This window comes from Sciurus carolinensis, chromosome 1 (assembly GCF_902686445.1).
Source record: "Sciurus carolinensis chromosome 1, mSciCar1.2, whole genome shotgun sequence".
NCBI lineage: Eukaryota > Metazoa > Chordata > Mammalia > Rodentia > Sciuridae > Sciurus > Sciurus carolinensis.
This window is the reverse complement of record NC_062213.1, coordinates 3325414-3349958: the sequence shown is the minus strand read 5'-3', so window position 1 is coordinate 3349958 and position 24545 is coordinate 3325414. Positions and strand designations below refer to the sequence as shown.

At 61.2% G+C, this 24545-nt stretch overlaps 1 protein-coding gene across 6 annotated transcripts in view; it reads left to right on the top strand.

Annotated features, from left to right (window-relative positions):
• The window catches only part of Dennd3 (DENN domain containing 3), a 46507-nt gene that overhangs the window by 16162 nt on the left and 5800 nt on the right, over nucleotides 1-24545 (top strand). For all 6 annotated transcript variants that reach the window (XM_047540268.1, XM_047540258.1, XM_047540305.1 and 3 more), the window contains 12 exons: nucleotides 635-756; nucleotides 3850-4005; nucleotides 5313-5409; nucleotides 7219-7322; nucleotides 7689-7888; nucleotides 9494-10015; nucleotides 14729-14988; nucleotides 16024-16194; nucleotides 17238-17367; nucleotides 19747-19854; nucleotides 21633-21772; nucleotides 23306-23463. In XM_047540268.1, the coding sequence (XP_047396224.1) occupies nucleotides 635-756; nucleotides 3850-4005; nucleotides 5313-5409; nucleotides 7219-7322; nucleotides 7689-7888; nucleotides 9494-10015; nucleotides 14729-14988; nucleotides 16024-16194; nucleotides 17238-17367; nucleotides 19747-19854; nucleotides 21633-21772; nucleotides 23306-23463 (2168 nt within the window). The remainder of the gene's footprint in view (nucleotides 1-634; nucleotides 757-3849; nucleotides 4006-5312; nucleotides 5410-7218; nucleotides 7323-7688; nucleotides 7889-9493; nucleotides 10016-14728; nucleotides 14989-16023; nucleotides 16195-17237; nucleotides 17368-19746; nucleotides 19855-21632; nucleotides 21773-23305; nucleotides 23464-24545) is intronic.

Genomic DNA, 24545 nt, shown 5'->3' with positions numbered 1-24545 from the left:
CCCTGCTTATGTTGGGGGCGTGCTTCTGGAGTTCTGGAATGTTCCGCAGGACTCCATGAAGTAGTCCATGCCGTGTCTGTACTGGGCTCCTTGCAGCAGGCTCTGGACTCGGGGAAAGGCAAGCGGTCATCATGCCATGGGGCATTCAGTGTGGCGTGGAAGGGGATTCTGACCATGCTGCGGCTCAGCTGAGCCTGGAAGTGCTGTGCAAAGTGACACCTGCAGGTCCGAAGACACTGAGCATCCACATGTCTGGGGCCCTTTGAGTAGTCAGACTTGGAGCAGCGGAAGTGCGGTGGGGCGCGGGGGAGTGGGAGGAGGCGCGGGGAGGGCTGTTGATGGGGCGTTGACAGGGTGCGCGCTTCAGTGTGGGGATGGGTGGCGGTGGCGACAGGACCTGATTGTGGTGAGCGCTGCTGAGCTGTACTGAGAGCGAAGAGGGCGAGGAGCGGGCGCGAGTGTGCCAAGGAGGGACGCGGCCGCAGCCTCAGCCCCCGGGTCGCTGGGGCCGCGCGGGATTCCTGTGGAGACCGTACCAGGTTGTGTGCGTGAGGTGGGAGCTCAGACGGTCTGGCCCTGGCAGGTGCAATGTGTGTTTAAAGTGCATCCGAATTAAAGACCTTGTTCCTTCCAGGAAGCCGACGGCTTAGTGCTGATAGATATCGATCACGGGAGCGTCACCTGCTGCAAGTCCTCGGACTGTGACCGGGACATTCCCGACATCCCCCTCCTGGCGGCACAGACGTTTGTCCAGAGGTAACAGCGAAGAGCCTGTGTGTGAGAACATCTTTGTTCCGTTACACGTTTGAGGATCTTTTCCAGTTTTATATTATTGAGAGTGTTTTATATATTTAGAGTTTGGCAATTATTCGTAAATATTTTAAAGTACAAGTGATTTGTCTTTAATCTTGTCAAAATACCAGTTATGGCCCAACAGGCTCATGGGACAGGCACATCTCCTGGAGTACGGCCCACCCCCTGCCCTGTGCCTGACCCTAACCCTAACCTCTGAGGTTGCTTCTTGGTTCATTCATTCATGAATGCTGGAGATGGGCAGGATCTGGGTACTAGTGACAGACACTGGTGGCCTCTGCCCTCTGACAGCATCCAGTGGATGCCGAGGGGGTGACCTTTTGTCACCGCCCAGAGCTGCTGACCACCTTCCCCTTGGGGCTGTATACAAAGGTACAGTACACGTGCTGCTTTTCAGACCTCACCTGTGAGCCACGGAAGTGGCCCAAGGGTGTGGGGACAGTGAGGAGACACAGTGGCTGTGCTCAGGCCTCTTGGCAAACAGCTAGGCTGTCCTGGGGTCTGCTGGGGCCGGGGCTGTGGCTGTATTTAGGTCATTGGGGATCTACCCCCTTCCTGCCGTTTTCTGGGGGAATCAGAGGACAGAGGGGCAGAAGCCTGGGAGCAGGAGCGTGGCTGCCTCGGTGCCTTTGCTGTGACGTTTCCGACCTTGCCTTGCCTCTGGGTGTTGGTTATCTTACCTGCCTGGAAGGTGTCTTCAAAGTACAGGTCAAGCATTCCTAATCCAAATATTTGAAATCTGAACTGTTTCCAAGTCCAAAACTTTTTGAGTGTTGATATTCACTACGTAAGTGGGAAAGTCCTCCTCTGACCTCATGTGACAGGTCACAGTCAAAACGCAGTTTCACTGAGAATATTGTAAACAGAACCTCAGTCCACGTGTGTAAGGTGCACATGAAACATGAATGAATTTCCTGTTTAGACCTGGGTCTCATCCCAACGTATCTCATGATGTTCCTGCAAATATTCCAAAATCTGAAACTCTTGGTCCAAGCACTTTCCCAGTGCTGGGGTCAAGCCCAGGCCTCCCCTGCGCGGGGCCAGCACCCGCCTCTGCGCTGCATCGCCAACCCCTGCGTATTGGGTCAGGGATGCTTGATCTGTGCTGATCCCACCTGTTGCCTTCCTGCCTTCTTAAGCAGTAAGGAGGCCTGCCAGCCAAGCCTGGGGAGAGCCCGGCCCCTTGTCCTTGCGGCTCTGTGGGTGGGCTGCTGCAGGCGCCTGGAGGTTTGTGCCCAGGAGTGAAGTGCTCTCGCTTGGGAACGCCCCCTACCCGCTCTCCATGGGAACCTGGAAGGCGAAACTTGTCCCATTTACTTTCTGATAAGCAGGAGCTGTTCCCCTGACCTTGCCAGTTCTTGGAATTCCTCAGGTGTTTGCTTGGTTAAGGATTCCCGCCCACGTCTGCGTTGCTGGGTTCCAGAATATAAATGCACGCCTTGCGGAGGACTGTTTCATAAGCATGAACTACTGGATCTCGGCCAGTGGTGCATCTGTTCTGAGCCTCGACGCCTGTGGCCAGGCTGCGTGGGCTCTCCTTGCGGGGCCCATGTATGGGAGCGCGTATGCTGGCCAGAAGGAATGAGGGCCAGCAGCCTTCTTCCCAGCCTCCGGAAGCCCTGGGTGTCGCAATCCGTCATGGCCTCTTTGCTGCCTCCAGCACCTCCTGCCTGGCAGGGATGGGGACCCAGCACGTGGATGGTAGGGAAGGAAGGCGTCCTGGGGAGGCAGTGGGGACAGCCTTCTCCTCCAGGCCACGTATGAGGAGGAGGTTGCCACGAGGGTGCAGCCGCCATTAGGGTGTGTTCCCTACAGCTGGGCCTGCAGCAGGAAGTGTGGGAGCATAGGCCGCCACTGTGGCAGCGTGAGGCTTCCTGAGAGGCCTTGGCGTTGCCTTCCCTGCCCGGCTCTCTGTTCTGTGTTCTGTCAGGTGAAAGGCTGGGTTGATACCCATGAACAGCAGCACTGCAGGTGTCGTGACCCTGCCAGGCCGCATGGTCCCCTGACGTCTGAGGGGTTAGGTTAGCCAGGACTGGGGCAGCTTCTTGGCACAGCAGGAGTGAGCCCAGAGCCACAGCCAGACCTGCATTGGCTCTTCTACCCCTTGGACCTGGTCTTGCAGCCTTGCCCTGGGCTGGAGCCACGCAGGGCCCAGGCGACTGGGAGCCCCTCCCCTGCCGCACTCCATCTGCTCCTGCCCTTGGGTCTCGCCTCTCGCTCTCGGTTTTTGGTCCTCTCCTGGGGTAGCTCTCCACCCCATCTCACCTGCCGAGGCTAGCCCATCATGGTTTGGCATCTCTGCCTGACCTCCCTGTGGTCTCCTGTTTGTAGTGGTTCTGTCTGTTTTTCTGTTTCTTCCCACCTGAAGCTCCGGGCAGGCAGAGGCTTTGCTGTGGTCAGTGCTCAGAGCCATGCCTGGTACCTAGTAGGTGCTGAGGAGTAGCTGCAGAGCAAGTCCGTCTTGGCTGTGTCAATTTTATATATTTAAACCTGCAGATGTGCTGGTTGATGGCCAAAGTCCCTCTCAAAGTGCAGCCCAGGGTGGTATTGGGAAGGCCGGGCCCTGTGTTTAATGGTGGCTCAGGGTGGACAGCAGTAACTGAGTCCCTGCCCTGAGTGAAGACCTGAAGGTGAGCCATTGACCATCCCTGGCTGGGCCAAGAGAGGTGACAGCCAGGCTGCTCGGTGCAGGCATGGGGCATTGATGTTGCCTGGTAGGGACACAGAGAGAGCCACCAGGGCTGTGCCCGTCCCTGCTGCAGCCCTGCCTGGCCAGTCTGGAGCAGCCCAACAAGAAGTCCTATGGTGTCCTGACGGGGCAGCGCCTGGGATCTGGAGGACAGGGCAGGGACAAAGGTGCGCAGGGTCCAAGCCTTCCCGCGTGAACGTTGGAGAAGAGGGTGCTCCTCCGTGTGTGTTGTTAATGACCCGCCCGCCTCCGGAGTGTTTGCCAGGCATCCCAGCATTCTGACGTGTCCGCCTGCCTGGTGACAGCCAGCATGCTCAAGCCGTGCAGCTGTGTCTGCTTCTTCCCAGGGTCCAGAACCTCCAGCTGCACCCTGACTTGCACTTTGCCCACCTGGGCTCCAGCACAGACCTGAACGAGGGCCGAGCCCGCACGCGAGCCTGGCAGCAGGCCCTCAACTGCCAGATCCAGCACGTCACCTTGCAGCTGCTCGTGGGCATCTTCAGGTATCGCAGGGGCCTGCCCAGCACCCGGGAGAGGGCAGCCATCCAGTCTCTGGCTTCCTGGTGACAGTGGCCCCAGAGCCCAGGGCACTGAGGTCACTTGGCCAGCGTGAGATGATTGCTGTGACCACCACCATCAGCAGCTCTAGGGGGCTTGCTGTTGTCCTCTGACCCTGCCTGGCCTCGTCTGTCCATCTCCCGGTCAGCGGCCATGTGGAGGGCTGCCTCTGAGGGACCCCGGGGAGGTGCCGGGAGAGCAGGTCGTGAGCCTGTGCTGGCCCAGGGTGGGGCCAGTGCCCGTGCTGCCCAAGACACCTGCACGGGGAAGGGGCAGGGGGCGTTTCCATTGGACTGTGGGCCAGACAGTGAAGCCACCTGCAGGGGAGTCGCCAGGCCAGAGGGGACGCTTGGGATTAGCCCCCGGAGTCTTCCTCCTCCCAGTTCTGGTAGATCCCTCTGCCAGATGCCACTGCCGGTTCCTGCCTCCCTCACGTTTCTCTGGAGCAGGCCGAGCAGCCGAGGAACCAGCGGGTGTGGGCTTGGTGACGCTTTCCGACCTGTGTGGGTGGCCGTTTGGGGAGCCGCCACCACTTGGGGATTCCTGTGCTTTCCAGGCCTGCCTGCCTTCCTCCCCCTCTTCCTCCTCCCACGGTGCTCGTCCGGCTGCTTCGCCCTCAATAGCCGAGGGTGCCCGCCACTGGCTCTCGGGAGGGGCTAGCAGAGCCGCTGACTTGCCAGTGCTCTGATTATCTCAAAAGCTTACTGTCATGGCGTGTTCTTCTGACGCGTCTACTCACACGAAGCGGTGACAGTCGGAGGGAGGGCCGGTTACAGGCAGGCTGGTACTGTTTTCCTCTGTTCCCTGAAGGTGGAACGTTCCGTGTCACGGTGGTTGTCCTCTTTAAACACCCCAGATTGATGATTTGATAAAAAAGCAGAAAACACAGTGACAGATCAGGAAGCCCTGTGTCCTGCGGATGGCCTGCTTCTTCCTCTCAGGGAGGGAGGTGTGGACAGGTGCTGGTGTGGCCTGTGAGCCCGTCGATCCTGTTTGTGGATCGTACTTAAGTCTGGGAGACCATGTGCTGAGGTCCCTGGACTTACATTCCCCTGAGGTTGTAGGGTGCGGGCTGGGGACAGCTGCCAGGACGGTGGCTGATGGCTGCCGTCCACACGCATGCTCTCTCGGGGGCTTAGACTGACCTCTCTGAAGAGCAGGTTTCAGAGTGTGAGTCTTGGCCTCCTGCTACCAAAGCAGTGTTTTCACAAGTCCTGACTGTTGTGGCACCTGGACTGTCCCCCTCTTTCAGGGAAGTGAAGGATCACTTGAATTATGAACACAGAGTGTTTAACAGTGAAGAGTTCCTCAAGACCAGGGCGGCAGGGGACCAGCAATTTTATAAGCAGGTGAGAGGTGTGGCGTTGGCTGGGGCTCGGTGTGTTCTTCTTTTCTGTTCTTAAACATTTTCCAGAATGAATGTTTTTGAAGATGTTAATATTGTATTAAGTGTGTTCGCTTTTCTAAAAGGTCTGTTTCTTCATAGTTCCTTTTTTTGGTACTGGGGGTTGAACCCAGAGGTGCTCTACCACTGAGCCACAACCCCAGCCCTTTTTATTTTGCATTTTGAGACACTAAGTTGCTGAGGCTGGCTTGGAGATCCTCCTGCCTCAGCCTCCCGTGCTGCTGGGGTTGCAGGTGTGGCCCCCTTGCCTGGCTCTGCATGGTTCCTTTTTAAAAAAATGTTCTTAGTTGTAGATGGACGCTCTACCTTTGTTTTGTTTGTTTGTCTTTATGTGGTGCTGAGGAGCGAGCCCAGTGTCTGACTCGTGCCAGGTAAGCCTCCACCACTGAGCCACGGCCCCGTCCACATGGTACCTTTGGATCCTTACTATCCATCAGCTTCTAGAATATATTTTACACATGAACTTGCAGCCATTTTCAGTGCAGGGTTTGGTGGACTGTGACAGATGTGTGCACCTGTGTGACCATGCCCTGCATCTGGAGGTCGCATGCGCCCCTCCCCAGGCTCTGGGCAGCCTCCCGTCCCTCCCGGGGGCCTGGCCGGGGGCTGCTGGACCAGCGTGACCCCCAGCCTGAGCTCTGCTGGCCCGGCCCTTGGTGTGGGGTGAGAAGTCGGCGAGAACCTGAGACAGGAGGAGCCCAGCCACAGCCTCCGCTCCCTGCTCCTCGGGCCGCTGCAGTTTGTTTTGCTGTGTGTTCTGGCGTCCTCCGTTGGCGGGCGTGCTGTGTGGCCGACAGCGTCTGTAGGTGGCACGTGTGAGGACCGCTGTCAGCTGCCCTCTCCTTGCCCTGTTGTCTGGGTGTGAGAACACAGGATGCCGCCACATGGAGCGTGACGGGAGAGGCGGAGGAGGAAACCAGGCCCAGAGGAGAGAGCCCAGAGTGCGAAGCTCCGGGCCCTTCTGTGGCGGAGGTGCCCAGGCCTTGCTGCATGCCCGGCGGCTCTCCGCTGGGCTCCCAGCCCTTCCTCTGGTCTCTGCTCCCTGGCAGCCTCCTCTGGGCTCATAGTGAACTCGGGCCAGCTTTGCAGTCCCACTTGGCTGTGGGCTGGGCTACCGTGCTGCTGCAGGTGCTCAGCCGGCCAAGGAGTGCTCATCCTGGCCTCTGTGTGGCCTCTGGCTTCCTGTTTTTCTGCCGACATTTCAGGTTTCCTGCTTGTCCCTTTCTGGACCTCAGTACTCCAGTGTGGATCTGGTCCCTTTTCCCTCTTTTTCTGGCCAGTGCTGGGGGAGGCCTGTGGACCTGCTAGCATCTTCCTCTAGGCCTCTTGCCCATGTGTCATGGTCAGTAGAGAGCAGGTGTCCAGGCAGAAGCAAAGGCCCTGGTGTTGGACGGTCCCCTTCAAAAGCTCCTGAGCCTGGCGGAGGAGCCTGGCGGTAGCGGGTGTGGCAGGCAGTGTGCACGGTGTGGGGTGCAGGGCTGGGGGGACGCTGAGGGCCCCCCCGGTGGTGCACAGATGTGCAGCACAGTGTTGTGGTGGCAGGGTGGCTTTTGTATGTGCTGTGATTTTTTTCGAGTGCAGTGGCTGCTTATTTTAGAGGGGCAGGCGAGGAGCTGAGGCTGCTGTCAGCACAGGGCAGCTCGCGGAGGCTCCCGGTTCCGGGGACTGGAGAGGTCCTCAGCAGTGCTGCGGGCTCAGCAGGCGGGGCAGACCCCAGGGCCCTCACGCGGCACCCCCGTCTCATCTGCTGCAGGTCTTGGACACCTACACGTTCCACTCTTTTCTAAAAGCCCGGCTCAACAGAACGATGGACGCCTTTGCTCAGATGGACCTGGACACGCAGTCGGAGGAGGACAGGTGCCTCGTCCCTGCCCTGGACACAGCTCTCCGGGGCTCTGAGTGCTAGGGTGGCACCTGGGAAGGGTCTGGTGTTTGGAAACCCACTGAACTGGTGACAGCCACGCGCCTGTGTCCCTGTCACATGCTCTGAGCACATGCCTGAGCAGACTCTCCCCCGCCTTCCCCTTCCTCAGAGCCTGGCTTCTTCTCTGTCCTTTCCTGATGTTTATCTGATCTTGAGCTGTGGATGCTTCTGGGCCAGCTGCAGGTGACGTGCCGTCACCACTGCGGTGCAAGGCTGTCCCACAGCCGTCGCTGCAGGGGACGCAGTGGCTGCTCTTCAGTCCTCTCTGGGTCTCTAAAGCAAAGCCTGCTTTCCCCCAGAATCAATGGGATGCTCATAAGCCCACGAAGACCGACCGTGGAGAAGATGGCCTCGCGGAGATGCCCGCCCCTGCACGTCACCCACAGGCGCATGGTGGTCAGCATGCCCGACCTGCAGGACATCACCCTGTCTGAGCCGCTGCCCAGGAACTTGTCCCTGCGGATAATGGATCCTGCAAGTTGCAGACACAGCGACCCAGGTGAGGAAACCGCCCTTCCTGCGCCTGCGCCGCCCTGCCTCCCGTTGGCCTCCCTGGAGGAAAGGCAGGGTCTTAGAAGCCCAGTTTGCTAAATCTAGCGTGATTACCCGAAACGTCTCAGAGTGTGTCGTGTGAGCCACATCTATTGCAAAACATGATCCAGAGCCCCTGCCAGAGCGGCACGCAGCTAGATGTCCTCCCCACGTATGCACTGTGAGTCGCATGTGCCTGAGTGTGTGTGCGAAGTGTGTGGTCACGTGTGTAGGTGTCTAATGGGAGACAACACCTGTTGGTCCCCTGGTGCCCAAGTACCAGGTGCTTCCTAGGGGCTGGGGTTGAAGGACCGGCACCCCTGCCCCTGCAGCAGGCAGACCAGGGATGGAGACAAGGACAGACACATGGGGTTCAGGGTCACGGTAAAGTGCAGCAGGGCTGGGCAGTGACCTGACTCTCAGGCACTAAATGCACGTGTGGGTGGACAGGGAGGCTGAGCTGTCCTGGGCATCCCTGGGGAACCCACTTCCCAGCAGAGGGACCCTGGAGCCTGCCTCAGTGTCGTGAAGGTGTGCACGCATGACCGGGCATCAGCCTGGAGCTCCTGGCAGATGAACTGCATTGGCAGTCTTGGCATGGGAGCTCGGGCCGTCTCCACACAGCGGTAGCAAAGTGTGTGCATATGAGGCCCACTCTTCACCCTCAGGTCCCCTCTCCATGCTGCCACAGGATGGAACCTCTTCTGCTCACAGTGTGGAAAGACTGTCAGGGTCCGGCACCACCACCCGCCCGTGTGGGACCCTGGTGGCCTGTCTCAGGCTAAGGTGGCAGGAACCCCACGGTGCCTTGTGGTGAATGTGCGGGAAGCCCAGGAAGCTGCATGCACAGCACCCTGCTGTGACTCACTGGTGCTGGTGTGGCGGGGCAGTGCGAGTGAGGGACGGGACCGTCGCCCTGCAGCGGCTCAGCCTTGCAGCCAGTACAGGCATCAGAAGGCAGACTGTTGGGGAGGGCCACTTGCAGGGGGCTGCCTGTTGTGGCAAGGCGGCCTCTGCCTCCTCCGGTCCCCAGCCCCATAGAGCTGCTGGTAGAAGAGGAGCCTGGGGCCTGGTCAGCGGCTAGCCCCTGGAGGCCCCCAGGCCCCAAGGCTATCGATGGAATTGGTGTGGGGCACAAGCTGAATAAATTCCAGCAGTTAGGAGCTGTGTCCCTGGGACAGTAACCTGGGCGGCAGAGACCTCACTCTCCGCCTGTGAAGTGGGACTCATAATGCTCACTCCCAGTCACTAAGGCCAAGGAAACGGGTCCTGAGAAGGCTGGACCCTGGGCTGGGCAGCTCGGTGGAGCACTCGCCCGGCTCGTGTGAGCCCGAGTCCAGTCCCCGGCACTGCCGGGGGAAGAGATGAAAGGCCTCCTCAGAGCCCAGCCAGGGTTCCAGCGGGGTTCTAGTCCTGCACCTCAGCATCTTCACGTCTGGCTGCTGCTCTTCTCAGGTGCCTGGAAGCAGGATGAGGGCCTGTCCTGGGGGCGCAGTGCTTTATTCTGAGTCCTGGGCCCGCCTGTTCTCGCGGCAGCGCTGTGCTAACTCGCTCCTTGCCCTTGGTTTCTTAGTTCTGAGCGTGGCCCCCAAGTCCACGTACACCTTCAAGATCCCGGAGATCCACTTCCCCCTGGTGAGCCAGTGCGTGCAGGCTTACCACGCCGACTTCGTCACGCTGCTGAGCAAGGCCATGGGCCTTCTGGCCCCCGACAACTCCCTGCTCCTGGCCAGATACTTCTACCTGCGTGGGCTCATCCAGCTCCTGCAGGGGCAGCTGCTGAGCGCCCTCGCGGATTTCCAGAACCTGTACAAGACGGACATACGGATTTTCCCGGAAGACCTCGTAAAGGGGATGGTGGAATCCATGTCAGTCCCTGAGCGCGCCCAGGTCGAGCGGACGCCCGAGCTGAAGAGGCTCATCACCCAGGTGCTGGACAGGCCGGGCGAGGCCCCTAAGGTGGACGACCCAGTAAAGCACTTCGAGCTGCCCAGGAAGCACATGCAGCTGGACGACTTTGTGAAGAGGGTGCAGGAGTCGGGGATCGTGAAGGACACCAGTGTCATACACCGGCTGTTCGACGCGCTGACTGTAGGTAAGGGACACCACAGCGTCCCACACGGGTAGCTGCGTAGGCCCCTCTGAAGCAGGCGGCCGTCCCTGGAGCCCGGCGTCCTCAGGTGTCAGGCCAGTGTGGACCCCCTGGTGACTGAGTGGGTTGGGCAGGCATGTTGCCATGGCCCACGCCACGTGCAGGACTTGGGCGTTGGTGCACTGGTTTGGCAGGGGTCCTGGATCCCCGCCAAGTCAAGGGGATTGGGCTTGACAGCAGGGGGCAGGGCCTGCAGGCCGAGAGCTTGGCCCAGTGGGCACACGTTAGGGCAGGTGGGTTGGCGATGCCCTGGCATAGCCCGCGTGCCCCGTCTTCAACCAGCCCTGCCTCCTGGTGGCCCTCTGGTGGGAGGACGGGGCAGGCGATGGAAGACGGGTGGAAGACGGGAGGCAGTCTCGCAAGGCTCCCCTCGTCCCAACGGGCGGCGGCAGCTGTCCAACTGTTTCACATTCTTGTGAAACAGGCGCGGGGACAGGGTGGCAGAGGCCAGGGGTGCTTCGCTGCTTGAGGCCTGGATGGGCGCTGCCCTCCCTGCCTCCCCAGGGGAGCGCTGTCCCCACCTGAGACCTTAGCTTAGACCTTAGCGCTAGCAGGCCCGTCCCAGATTGGCCACGCCTCCGCCTCGGCTGCTCCGTCCCTCCCCGCGCGCCTTCCGCACTGGCGGAGTGGATTGTGAGGTGTCCAGTGGCTTCACTGCTGCACACCGACCCCGAGCGTCCCATGGGTTGTTTCCTCTTAGACTTGTGCCCAGAAGCCTGGGTTGGGCGTGAGTGCCTGTCCCCTGGCTGTGCGCTGTCCCCCTTTGCTCCCCGAGGGCCACCTGGTCCAGGCGCTGCTGCCGCCTCCTGGCAGCGCGGGCCTCCATGGTCAGCGGAGCAGCCGTGGTGAGTGAGGTGCCCCGCGGGCGCAGCACGTCTGTGCAGGGCTCAGCCCTCCAGGTCTTCCCGTGTCCTCTGCCCCGTGTGCGGGCACCTCTGCCCCTGCGGATGTGTGGCCTCCGTGCTGCTCTGGAGAGGGTCTCCTGCTGTGGGCAGGCTCGGCGGGGCCCCCTCCTGGTGGTGGAGTGGCACTGCGGCAGGGCTGTGCCGGGCCTCTGTCTTGGCATCTTGTAGGAAGGGCCAGCTGCTCACGTGCCCTCCCCAGTGGCCATGCAACTGGACTGTGCCCGGCAGTCAGCATGGCGCCCTTCAAGTCAAGTGGGCAGGTACAGTGGCCCTCCACACAGTCCCTCCCACAGGGTCTGTCCCCAGTGTCTCCACAGCGTCCCTCCAGGGGCCCCTCCGTGGCATCCTCCATGGGGGCTCCCCTGCCTGCAGAGTGACATCATGGAGGGATCGGCATATCCACCGACACCTCGCCTTCCCTCCTGAGCGGTGTAGGGAGGCAGGGCAGTGTCCACACGGGGAGGGCGGTAGGTGGTCACAGGTGACCTGCAGTCTGCCCAGCTGTGCTGTGAGGCGCCTCGCCATCGTGGAGGGCTTGAGCAGAGTGTGGACGTGGGGGTCCTGAGCCCACCCGCCCCGGGGGTCCCTTCAGGAGCCACGCACTGGGGAGACTGAGGGAAGGCCGCCTTGGCCTGGTGTCCCTGCAGCCTCTTGGTGGTCAGCCACTGGGACCCGTGGGCAGGGAGGGGAGGGCAGACACGCCGGCGTGTGGAGGGAGACGGGAGGTGCAGAGGAAGGCAGCGGGACACGGGGCCTGCGGGTACTCTGCGGAGTGGGCAGCTGGTCTCCTCTGGGGCTTCTTGGTCGCGGGGGCCTGGAATGAGGCGGCCGAGACCCCCCTGGTGGTTGTGCTCAGCCACAGATTCTGGGCCTGGTGGCTCCTCAGTGTCTTCAGGCACAGGCTCCTTCCATCTCCTGGCGTGGCCCCTCGTGCAGTCACATGGTGGCCGGTGGCCCCTGGCAGGAGGAAGGGGGCCTGCCTCTCCCTCAAGGCATCTCCACCTCTTCCCCCCTGGGCAGCCTCGGGGCCTGTGTGCCCAGCTGCTGGGAGCTGGGAAGTCCCAGGAGGCACTGACAGACCTGGGTGAGGACAGGAGCCTGCAGCGGCCCCAGCCCCCTACGTTGCAGAGTGGGTCAGGGAACCCTCTGGTTCTGTGCTCCCGGGGCCGGAGACCCCTGGGGAAGCAGCTGGGTGGGCCTCAGCAGCAGCTGCGTGCTGGAGACTCTGTGCTCAGCCCAGCGCGCTGTCCGGGAATTTGCAGGTGAGAGCACGTGCCTGGCTTCCGCCTCCGCTGGTCTCCTGGAGTCCGCACCTGGCTGTTGGGCCTGGCTCTCGCGGGTGCTGCCTGTGCCACCTGCGGTGTGCCTGGCCTGAGTGTCATCTGGGGCCGGCTTAGGTGGGAATGCTGGCTGCCTGCTGCTGCGAGCGTGGGCGGCAGGGTGGGTGTGCGTTGGTATTTTTGTGCAAAATTGAGACGTGAGGAATGGTCTTTGCCTGTGTGGGGATGTGCAGTGACCCTGTGCGGCACACTGGCTGTGGGCAGTGCTGACCGTGTGTGGCGTGGTGCCTTGTGTGTGCACGGAGGCTGTGGGTGTGTCCACGTGGCTGCAGGCATGCGCAGCACAGGGCGCCACCAGGGCTCTGGGCACACGCCATCCAGCTCTGCTGCAGGTGGTTGCAGTGAGGGTGGCTTTGGGGTCCTTGTCCTTGCTCCTGCCCTGCGTGGGGCTTCCTGGTGTCCAGACCCACAGCCCCACGTCTGAGACCCGGCTAATGTCTGTCTGTGAGAGGACGCTGCTCGGCTCGGCGACCCCACCCTGGGCCCGGTTCGCTTCCCTGAGCAGTGGCCTTGCCTTCCGCCCCAGCTCCCCTCTCGTGTCCACTTCTTGGGCTCGTCCCTGCCCCTGTGCCCTGTCCAGGCCTGCGTGATGTCTCGGGGAGAAAACAGGTGCTTCTGTTGGAATCCCACCCCAGGCCCCTGGGGAGCGCAGACGTTGCCCCGGCCTTGTTGTGGCGTTCCTGAGATAGAAGCAGGCCCTGGCCAGCAGTTTACGGGCGAGGGGACGCCCCGCACGCCCTCAGTTCTGTCCACAGGGTGCACCCTGGCACCCTGTCCTTGGTCTTCTTTGGTGACTGCTGCTGGAAACACTACACAGCACGTGCAGGTGACCTTATCCTGTATTTTTTTCTGTTTGGATTTAATAGCTTTAAAACTTAAAAAAGAAAGTAACACTCAACCTTTGTAAACCACCTAAAAAATAGAGAAGGAAAAAAATTAACTCACAGTGGCGCCACCTGGTGGAGACTCTGCAGAAGCCCCCAGCGTGTTCCTGGGTGTGAGCTGAAGACAAGCCGTCTCTCCAGCACCTGTTACAGCCCCCTCCCGGCCATGCCGTCCCTGTAACTACTGTGGCGATGGCTTAGTTGCCCCTTCACGGTGGGAATGAGTGCAGATGCCCAGACAGCCGTCGCTCTGTGGAATGGGAGCAGGGACGGTGCCCAGCTGGGACTCAGCACTGGGCCTCTGGGAGACTGGGGATGGGAGGACAACTCCTGCAGGGCAGGCAGACCTGCCCACCCAGGTGATGGCACTGCCGGGAGAGCCATCGTGCCCTCGGGCCTGGCTCTGCCAGCGAGGACCTTTCCTCTCCATGCCTGTTTCCGGGGCTCTCGGACGGTGGCTGAGGGTTAAATGGACCCTCTGTGCATGTGGAGCATGTTCATGGTGGGCAGTGGGGGCTGGCTGCATCGGTGCCCTGAGGGAGGTGTGCGTGCTGCCCGGCGGTCGCCTGGCCGGGATGACCCGCCCCGTCAGGAAGGCCGCGGGAGCAGGCGCTCACCTGGGTGCGGGGGCACGAGTGGGAGGCTCCTGGGCTGGCAGACGGGGTGACGTGGCAGAGGCCCGCAGGGCGCCTGTTTGCCGACATCCTTGGCTTGACTGGACTGTGGGGTGTGCAGGGAGGGCTGGGTCCTGAGGGGATCTGCCCCGTGACGAGCAGCCGCCCTGAGTGTTGAACTGGAAGGGGAAGCTCCCCCTGCACTTCAGAGAAGCTGTTCTGGGCACGGAGTGAAGCGGGCCCAAGCGGGGCAGCTCCGTGGCAGGGGCATCAGGGAGCATCTCCCTGTGCAGGACCCAGTGGGGCATGTCAGAGGACAGGGAGGGGCAGGGTGCACGGTGGAGGCAGGGCTCAGCCGCACAGGCACAGGTGCAGGGCAGCCCAGGGGGAGGGATTCCCTTCCCTCCCTACTGAACTCAGGTGAAGGTGGCAGCTGATGGGGGGTGTCTCCATCCAGAGCCTACGGATGTTGGCTACCTAGAAAAGGGGACTGCATCAGCTAAGATGATCTTGGTTGAAACAATCGGGTAGGTTATTTGTGCACAACCAAGGAGCACCAAGGCAGGGCTGGCTTCAGGCAAGGCTTGATCCAGTGGCATAGGAGTGTCACCAGGGATCTAGTCCCCTCAGTGTTCGCTTCATTCTTGGATTATCTTCCATCCTGGCCCCAAGATGGTGGACCCCAGTTCTAGCAGCAGCCAAGTCTTTGCATTATATGAAAAGAGAGTGTCCCGGTACCAGTGTTCCCACCTGAGGTCTCTTGTCTGGACAGGGCAGATGGGCTCCCTGGACACCTGACTGCAGGGTAGCTAAGTCCTGAGTTTCTATCCAAGGATGGCTGGGCACTGGTACCACCTGCTGGCTGGTTTGAGTAATGCACTGTTTCTTAAAGGTCATTTCTTTCTTATAAAAGGACATCAGAAACAAATCGACCCAGAAACATTCAGAGACTTCTACAACTGCTGGAAGGAGACGGAAGCAGAGGCCCAAGAGGTCAGTCTGCCTTTGCTGGTGATGGAGCATCTGGATAAAAACGAGTGTGTCTATAAGCTGTCCAGGTCCGTCAAGACCAGCCGTGGCGTTGGTAAGATCGCCATGACCCAGAAACGCCTGTTCCTGCTGACTGAAGGGAGGCCGGGCTACGTGGAGATCTCCACCTTCCGGGACATAGAGGTCAGTGAGTCCACCCTCCAGTTCCAGAGTGCAGCTGGTGCAGACCCTCCGCAGCACTTGGTTTGCTTATCTGTGCCTTAGTCTGTCCATCTGTCAGGTGGAAACAGTGTGGTGGGTGCCTTCCTGGCAGGACGGGAAGGGAGGATGTACCGGGCGTGTCCATGGCTGCCCTCTGATGCGGCTGCCTTGTGCTCGGGAGGCGAGAGGCGAGAAGGCAGGCTGGCCCTCTCGCTGCAGACGGGAGAGGCGGAGGAACTGCTTCCTCAGGGAAACTGCCTCGGCCAACCCTGTCAGCTGCCGTGCCTCACGTTATTGTATTTTATAAATTTTTTTGGTACCAAGGATTGAACCCAGGGGTGTTTAACCCCTGAGCCACATTCCCAGCCTGTTTTATATATTTTGATACAGGGTCTCGCTGAGTTGCTTAGTGCCTCGCTAAGTGCTGAGGCTGACTTTGAACTCGCGATCCTCCTGCCTCAGCCTCCCACGCCCTGGGGTCACTGGCGTGTGCTGCATTTTCTAATTGCACCACCTGGCAGCTCTTGCTTCTCTTATGACCACTTTCATGTGTGTTTTAGAGGTGGTCATCTGCACCGTTAGGAAACCTGAATTGTGGTCCTGCGTCCTCCCATGCCTTATATCATTCATTTCCAAACTTGAGATGCTGGGAGGCGTGTTGGCTTTGCTAATCGCCATGTGATGGTGGCCATGGGGGAGGCAGCGAGGCCAGCCTGCCTTCTTGCTTCTCGCCTCTGAAGCACAAGGCACAGTCGGGAGACCAGGGATGCCGCTGCTTGGCTCAGCGGGGCCAGGGTCCTCCTAGGATTCTGCGGAAGGGCGGGCTGGGGCTGTGCAGAGCGGACCGCCTGGGTGGACAGGCACCGGACAGAGGCTGCTGTCCGGGCGTGGGGCCGTGCCTGGTGCTGTGGTTTCAGCCGGCAGCTCCCTTCGGGGCTTCCTCTGCCCTCCCCATCAGCCCTGGCGTCCTCCGGTGTGTGGTTTGACTTAACTCTTCTGCCTTTTCTGCCTCTGCAGGAAGTCAAAAGTACCACGGCCACCTTTTTCCTTCTGAGGATTCCAACTTTGAAAATTAAAATGGCGTCCAAGAAAGAGGCGTTTGAAGCTAACCTGAAGTCGGAATGTGACCTCTGGCACCTGATGGTGAAGGAGATGTGGGCTGGGAAGCGGCTGGCCGAGGAGCACAAGGTGCGAGCTCGGGCCTGGCCTCCTGACGGGCAGGTGTGCCTGGGCACGTGGCCTCCAGAGCACTTGGTGCGTGGCGCTTGGGGCGAGGTCTGCCCTCCCGGCAGAGGGAGGCCCCAAAGCTGCGACGGCCTGGACCTGGGCGGAGGCTCGTGGCACGTGGGAGAGCCAGAGGGCGCAGGCGGTGGCCGACACCATGCTTCCGGTTTCCTCCATACCCCTACCAGTGGCGGGACAGGGTTGCACTGTGCTGACCTTCTCCTCTCTGGGGGTCTGAGTTGGGTGTTCTGGGTACACGCTGCTGAGTGGCCCCAGTGTCGCAGGATCTGGGATTTGCTGGGCAAATAACCTTCCAGAAGGTTATTTATATCCTGGGGACTTTTGCACTTTTGTGGATTACCCCAGATGACAAGCTCGTAACTGAAGGACACCAGGGAGGGGAGGCCGGCAGCCGGCCCGTGGAGGCTGTCTATATTGTCCAAATGGCAAAACAAGGCAGGAAAACCCATTTAAAAATGGGCCGAGACCAGGAACAGGAACTCGCATGAAAGGAACAGTTCGTAAGGTCTGGGAGAGAATCATAGCCCCCGTGGCCACCAGAGAAAGGCAGGCTGAGGGCCGGTGTCCACTGACGGGAAACTCCGGCACTGGAGCAGGAGGGGCGGGTCCTTCCTGGAGCCCAGTGGCCCATGAGTCTTGGACTAGCCACTGATTGTGTTCTCTGGGTTGCTCAGCTGGAGCCAGCGTAGTCTGGCTAAGACCTGGGACCAGGGGACTCTGGCCGTTTGGTCGGCGTGCCGCAGGCCTGCGTGCTCCCTGGGGGTCCTGGGCCCTGGGCTCATCACCAAGGCGGATGCCCTTCCTGGGGGAGCTGCCAGCTCCCCGTGTAAACCATCAATATTGTCTTAACGAAGAGAAGAAACACGTGACCCCCAAGCCCACGGTTCACTTGAACCCCGCGTCTGGGGACGTGACGCCTTCTGGAGCCGTCGCCACAAGTGATCTGTAGCTCTTCCTGGGTTGACGTGTGCCCGTTTCTGTCCTAGGACCCTCAGTACATCCAGCAAGCGCTGACCAACGTCTTGCTGATGGACGCCGTCGTGGGCACGCTGCAGTCACCGGGGGCCACCTACGCTGCCTCCAAACTGTCCTACTTCGACAAGATGAAGAGTGAAAGTAAGAGCCACTGGCCTTGGGCTGTCCAGGGCCTGTTGAGCGCGGGCCTCCCAGCTGGAGCAGGTGCAGGGCCTGCTGTCCTCTCTGCGTCCCGACCTGTGGTGAACACCCTCCCGCCACCCCTCCGGCCCTCGGCACCCAGGACGCGGAGCCGGAGCTGGGCTGTGAGCCACAGGCTCCTCTCCAAGCAGGCTGGGAATCCGAGGCCAGCTGCTGAGTGGTTTGGGGCACCTCTGGACGGTTGGGGACGGGCCTGGCAGGCAGGCTCTGGGCCCTCTGGGGAGGGCGTCCCCGGCGTCCCGCTCCTTCAGCGGGCGTGGCGGTTCTCCCGCAGCGACTCCCAGGCCTCCCGTGTGCTCACGTCGGGCCCCACGCTCCCTGGGGGCGGCCTGAGCCTTCCTCCTGGAAGATGGTGCTCAGGGCTGGGTGAGCGGGTGAGGTGGCTCGCCTGTCCCTTCAGTGGTGGCCCCTTTTGTTTCCATTTTGAATGAGCTCTGTGACCAGCTCTCCTGGGACCCGCGTGGGAGGCGGAGACTGTCGCAGAACGCTGGGCGACACTGGGGCCGGCCGCCCGCAACCATGGGAATTAGGCCAACAACACGAACCTGGTTTCTGAGAGGCAGGTCCACCAAGTGGGGCTGTTCACAGGTGGCAGTGTCTTGCCCGTGGCTGTTGGGGACACAGGCAGTGGCTTCCTGAGACAGAGTCTGCTGTTACCCTGCAAAGTGAATGCTCGGCGGTTCTGGAGAGCTCCCGGGTGTGGCCGCGGCCCCGTGGTCTAGCACCTGGGTGCCACCCCAGGAGGAGGTCCCGACCCTCGCCCACCGGCCTGCTGTCCTGGCAGCGGGCACTGTCCCCGACTTGCCTGCCCCAGGCGCCTCACACCTGGATCCCGCACAGCTGCCCGGGCACACCCTGGTCAGTGGCTGAGGCGCGCTCTGCTGCGGACATGTGCGTCGTCTTTACCCCCATGAACACTGTCCTGTGAGTGGCGCTGCCGTGGCCCAGTGTGGAGGCCTGGACGTCCTATGCCAGTGGGGTGGGCAGCGACTGTCCCAGAGTCAGTCTTCGTCCACCTCAGTACACGTCCTCTCCTGACCGCTGTCACCGACCGAGGGACCCCTGAACTTGCTGGTCACAGCCCCCTCTGTTGCGTGACCAGGGGACCCTGGGCTGGGACAGCGGCCTGGAGGCTTGGGCCTCCTGCTGCCAGCAGCCCTGCTGGGGCCCGGAGCACCTTGGACAGTCTTGGCAGACACGCTGGCCCTTTGCTGCCCAGTTGGGGACAGATCCAGCCATCACTGCTCGCGTGCTGCTTACTTACGTCCAGTCCTTGCCAGAGTCATGGACAGCCTCCCCGCTGTGCGCGAGCCATTCACAGAGTCCCTGGCCACGCCGGCTCGACCGCTTCGGCCCGACCCGTCCACCCTGCTCCTCACGCGGAGGAGGCCATACCGCAGTCCCAGCACCTCGGCGTGCCCGGCCCCTTGCGGGCAGATCAAGACGTGTTTCCGTATGTAGGGCAGAAGGAGGGGCAGGACTGGGCCTGGGGCAGGTCGCTGTGATAGTCGACTGGTGACGTGAGGCCCCGCGGGGCACAGAGTCCAGTGAGGAGCCCAGAGGCAGAGGCTCCAGGCGGCAGGAGCAGGGCGTTGGCAGAGGTGCCTTGGCATCGCCACCTCGGGTGAGAGCAGCCCGTCGCTGCGGGAGCCCCGGTGGGGCCTGCCCACCACGTCGTCCCCAGTAGGTGACATGCCACCGCTCCTGTTTCATCTTCTTTAAGATTGGGATGACAATATGAGTCTCATCAGGTTTGTGAGGCTTAGTAAAACAAGGCGGCACCCAACACAGCCCCGCTCGGAGCGTCGTGACCAGTGACTAATGGGAACAGGCCAGGAGGTGCCCAGGCCCTGGCAGCAGGGTCCCTCCATGGCCCGCAGTCCCAGGAGCTCCGGCTTTGTCTGGAGGGGCAGGTTTTCTGCAGCGAGGAGGTGCCAGCTCGTCCGTGTGGCCGGTGGCTTTTAACTGGGGCCATTTTGTACCCTCCCTGGGGCGAGGCATTGGCAATGCCGGGAGACATTGGGTGCGCAGGGGTGCTGCCCGGCCTGGGTGGCCAGCCCTGACGTCCGTCATGCTGAAGCTGAGAAGCTGCTCTGGAGGTAGTTCTGGGTGCAGCTTGGGGACGTTTTGTTACTGAGAAGTGTTTTAAGTCCCCTCTGTTTGGCCATGCGTGGTGTCTGGTGAGAGATCCGATTGTGTGGCTTCGGGCTGGGAAGGGGGCGTTCAGCCAGTGCCCCCACTGCTGAGACCCGCGAGGGGGCCTAGACGCTGGCTCCCCCGGACACCAGTCGCACACTGACTCCACGTTCTGTGCTCCAGTGCGCACGGCGTTCCCCATGCTGACCTCGGAGACCCTGAAGCACAAGATCAACCCTTCGCTGGGGGAGACGGCCCCGCAGGCCGTGGACGTGCTGCTGTACACGCCAGGTGAGGGCCTCCTGTTTGTGCTGCTGTTACATAAGAACGATCTGCTGAGTCTGGACTGGGCACCATGGGCAAGTGTGCAGGGCAGGCCCTGGGGTGAGTCCTGCGTGATAACTGTGGAGCTGCAGGGCTGTTCCCAGGTCCAGCACTCAGGAGCCCAGGAGGCTCAGCCTGTCCCAGCGTGTGTCCCCTGCCCTTCTTAGCAGGTGTGGGAATCATTGAAGCTGCTCTGGGACAAGGAGACCGGGCTTGGCGGGCAGGACTGGCCCGGCCCTTCCATTCTCCATTCTCTCTTGTTTGGGGCGGGTGGTATGTCTGTCTTTTTCTGCACGTAGATTTTCTAGCTCCCTAAGCGCTGCATTTGGACCATAGGAGAAAGAACTTGGTGCAGCCAGGGATCCGGGTACAAGCAGGACACTCCTCGTGCTGCAGGTTTGACACTCTTGGAACAGTGGACTCTGAGTGGCCGAGGACAGTAGCAGGGAGGGTCACACCCAGGGCAGGTGGTAGTGGGAGATGGAAGAGCTGGGTTCAGGCAGAAAAGGGCTCAAATGTGTTGTCAGTTCTTTGTTCTGGAAGGACTTAACAGCGAGCACCGTGGGATCACTCAGTGACCCCTTCAGCATGTGTGTGGATGATCGGCACACGCATGGGGCTGTGGCAGAGCACTCTCCCAGGATGGGGCTCTGGGGCCTTCACTGCACCTCGGGAGTGAGCAGAGCAGAGCCGGGCGTTTGCCGCTGGCTCCAAGCCATGTGGCTGGTGTTGGGATCCTTCACCGAGCACGGTGGCTCCAGCACCACGGACCATGGCGTCTGAACTAAGGGGAGTTTTCAGATCCAGGCCAGTTTCCCTTAAATTAAAACTGACAGGGCTCTGGCCATCCCACCTGGTGGGACCTGCCAGAGGGAGTCCGGGTAAAGCCTAGCCCTGGGCTGGGACTCTAAGGTTGCCCGGAGCACGCTGCACGGGCAGCACGCTCGGGACAGACCCGTGGGAGAGACACCGTGCTCCTCCCAACTGCGACAGGTGGGCCCAGGGGCTGGGGCTGGGCATCGTACCTCAAGGTCAGGGAGTCCTGACCCACCTGTCTTCCCATGATCAGTTCCAGGGGGACTGAAGTCTAGACGTGACGGGCCAGCAATAAGCAGTCAGAGCAGGTGGCCCTGGGGACCAGGACATGTCCGGGCCCCATTCCAGGGCGAGCCAAGGGCCCTCCTGGCATGTAAAACCCTGACCCTGCGGCAGGTGGTGAAAACGACCATCGTTTTCCGGTGCGACAGGAGTGGTCGGGGCACCTGCTGGGAGAGGGGAAAGGACAGCCCCGGTCAGGAGGGAGCAGGGACAGGCTTCATGGCAGAGAGTGGCTGGGGCCACAGCTGAAGGCAGACTGTCAGTGTGGCTTGCCTGGGAGGCCAAGGTGGGAGGACTACTTGAGCCCAGGAGTTCCAGACCAGCCCAGGCAACACAGAGGCCCATCTCGAAAACAAAACCCCCAACTTTGTATCCTAAGAGTGACCAAAATTAAAGAGGCCACCACTGAGGATGGGGGCCCTCCTGCTGCTCCCTGCTCTGGACCGGGGCTCTCCAGTGGCCCTGAGGCACCTGCATGGTGCCACGCAGGGTGTCCTGCCCGCTCACCAGCTGCCGCACTCCCGGGCTCTTGCCCCACACCCCAGCGCCTCCCGGACCTGCTTAGGGAGCCGAGTCCCGGCCCACATGGCTGACGTGCTGTGACGTGCTGTGCCCACTCACGTCTCTGTGGCTGCTGCTTTCTTCAGGGCATCTCGACCCAGCAGAAAAGGCAGAAGACGCCCGCCCCAAGCTGTGGTGTGCCCTGAGCGGGGGCAAGGTGATCGTGTTCGATGCCTCCTCCTGGACCATCCACCAGCACTGCTTTAAAGTGGGCAGCTCCAAAGTGGTGAGTAGGCGAGGGGCGTCCAGTTCAGACGGGCCGAGCTCGGCCACGGGGGTCTTGCCTTCCACGGAGGTCTTCATGCAGCGGTCCCCTCCCTTTGCTGTGGCCGCTTGCTTGGGGTGTGGCTCTGGCCTCAGCACCCGAGGGCAACCCCTGCCACTCAGCTGTGCAGCCGGAGGCCCCAGCACCCCGTGTGGTGCTTCCTGTGACTCTGGGCAGCACGTGACTTCAGGGGCGTCTGCCACCCTGCAGGCCAGGCAGCAGAGGGCCCAGGCTGGCCCTGGGCTCCAGGGCTCCCTCCGTTCCTTTGAGTCTGCGTGAACTCGAGGATTTCATGACCAGAACAGACGCGGATGCCTTTGAGTAGTTTCTTGGCCTGGTTGTGGTGCGGCCTCCTGCGGACACAGCTTGAGTGTGCACCCTAGACCCCTGTCCCAGTCCTCCTGTCTCTTCAGACACTTCCCCTGCTCCGTCCTCAGGTCCCGTTGTGGAGGACCGTGTCTTCTGGACAGTCTGGTGGGTGTGAGAAGCACCTCTCGCTGGGCTGCTTTTCTGGTCACTCATGAGACAGTGTCCTCTGTTTTGCCCACCCCCACCTTGGCTGGGGCCTCACTGTGTGACTCATGCTGGCCTGGAGCTCCTGGTCTCAAGCCATCCTCCAGTCTCAGCCCCCACGCAGCCTGGACTCCAGGCCCACCGTGCCAGCTTCGCAGCATCTTTCTCCGGGTCAGAGGCTGCGGCCTCCCTGGAGTGGCCCGGCCGCTCCCTCCGGGCTGCTGTCTCCTTGCTGGTCGGCCTGTGTTCTTCACGCCCTGCTCTCGAAGCGCATTTTCACACCTACACCACGTGCAGTGGCCATCGCCTTGGCCGGGGTGTGCTCAGGGCGCAGGAGAAGCCACTGTCCCGAGGACCCTCCAGGGAGGCCCTCCCGCCCCTGCGTCAGCACCGCAGGACCTGCTGAGCTCACGGCCACCGTGAGGAGGACGATCCAGCGAGGCGCCAGGCAGCACTTAGGGTCCTTGTGGTGGTTGCAGCTTTTCTAAAAATAAGAGGATGCCGTGGCCCCCACAGTGTGGGCTTTTAAACCAAGACAGATCCTGTGCCCGCAGTACGGGGCACCCGTCAGTCCAGGGTCCCGGGACTCGACGGGCGAGCAGGACAGGGAGGGGCTGCCGCTTGCTTCCCGCAGTCCACTGAATCTCGTCCATGAGTAAGAGGGTCTGTGATACCGGAAGTAAAATTGTGTATTCACGTCTAATCATGAGTAAAATTGGACAAAACAAGAAAATTAGGGAGATCATCCTTATTCCAAGTTTATTTCTCCCTCTCAATTTTTAGTTATAAGCCTACCAAAGACTTTTTAATAGAACAGGTTTTAAAACCCTATTAAAGCAAATCCAAGGCTGCGTCTGTAGCAGTCCCCATGCCCACCACCTCGCCCTGTGACGTTTGAAACGAGCCCCGGCTCTGCTCTGCTGATCGCCTCTGGCGGTCTGTGGGCGACGGCATCCCCTCTTGTTTCTCGGGCCCTGTTAGAACTGCATGGTGCTGGCGGAGCAGAGCCAGGTGTGGATCGGCTGCGAGGACTCCGTCATCTACATCATCAGCACCCACAGCATGTCCTGTAACAAGCAGCTCACGGACCACCGCTCCGGGGTCACGGGCTTGGCTGTGCAGGGTGCAAAGCAGCCCAGGTACGGTGGCTCTGTGGGGGGAGCTGTCTCTCAGTCCTGGGGGCAGGGGTACCAATGCCAAGGGCACAGGGCACAGAGCGAGGCAGCCCAGAGGAGAGGCGGGCAGCGACCCTGCCTGTGGAACCTGAGAAAGGTGTGGATCCTTGGGGAGCACGGGGCAGGCCTGGGACGGGTTGTTTTCTTGTTTTCCACTGAAGTCTCTATCGTGAGGTCCCCTGAGCTTTCAGTGTTGGCTTCATTTAAAACTGCCATCGTTAAGGCCCCAGCTCCCCAAATCCACTGCTGGCCAGCAGCCCACAGCCTGGCCAGGACTGACAGGGCTCCTGTGCCTGCTGGGCCGTGGAGCTGGTGAGGGACAGCTGGGGTCTGTGGCTTTGGGCGTTCCTGGGGGGCGCCACCCTCGGGCAAGCCCCCCAGTTTGGTTTCCCTTCTGAAAGCCCCTAGCTTGGCTTGGCAGCTCGGCCCTGCCCTCCCCGCCTAGAAGCAGAGGCTGGGTCACTCTAGATGCTACCAAAGGCAAGAGGGACTCCTGTCCGGTGGACTTGCTTGTCCCTGGCCACTAGCATTCCTGCCTCTGTCCCCATCCTGCCTGGGACCAAGGTGCCTAGAGAATGAGAGATTGGAACCAGGAGTCCTAAGATTATCCTGGTCAGCCGGGGGACCCCGGATAGACTGTGAGGCCACATGGGAGATGACTGTGGTCCAGGGGAGCAAGCGTCCAGTGCAGGGGCTGGTCCCCGGGAGAACCGCTGAGGTTGGTCTCTGGGTCCATGCAGAGTCCCCGGCTTCCTGCTCTCCTGGCCACCCTCGGCCTTCTGAGTTGGCTTCCCAGCCCCAACGCCAACACGAACTAGTTGACTTGGAAGTTTACCCAGTGCTGGCAGCGCTGTGCTCCCTGCGGCTCCCTGAGTCCCCCCGCGGCCCCCAGGTCCTCCAGGCTGACGGCAATCCCTGCTGTCCCGTGGCTCACGCGCATCCTTCCACCCCCGTCTCCCCTTGGTGTCCTCCGTGAGTGTGTGTCACAGGGCCTCTTCTCTTTGTAAGGATACCACCAGTGACATTGGTGGTGCCTTCCCTGAGGA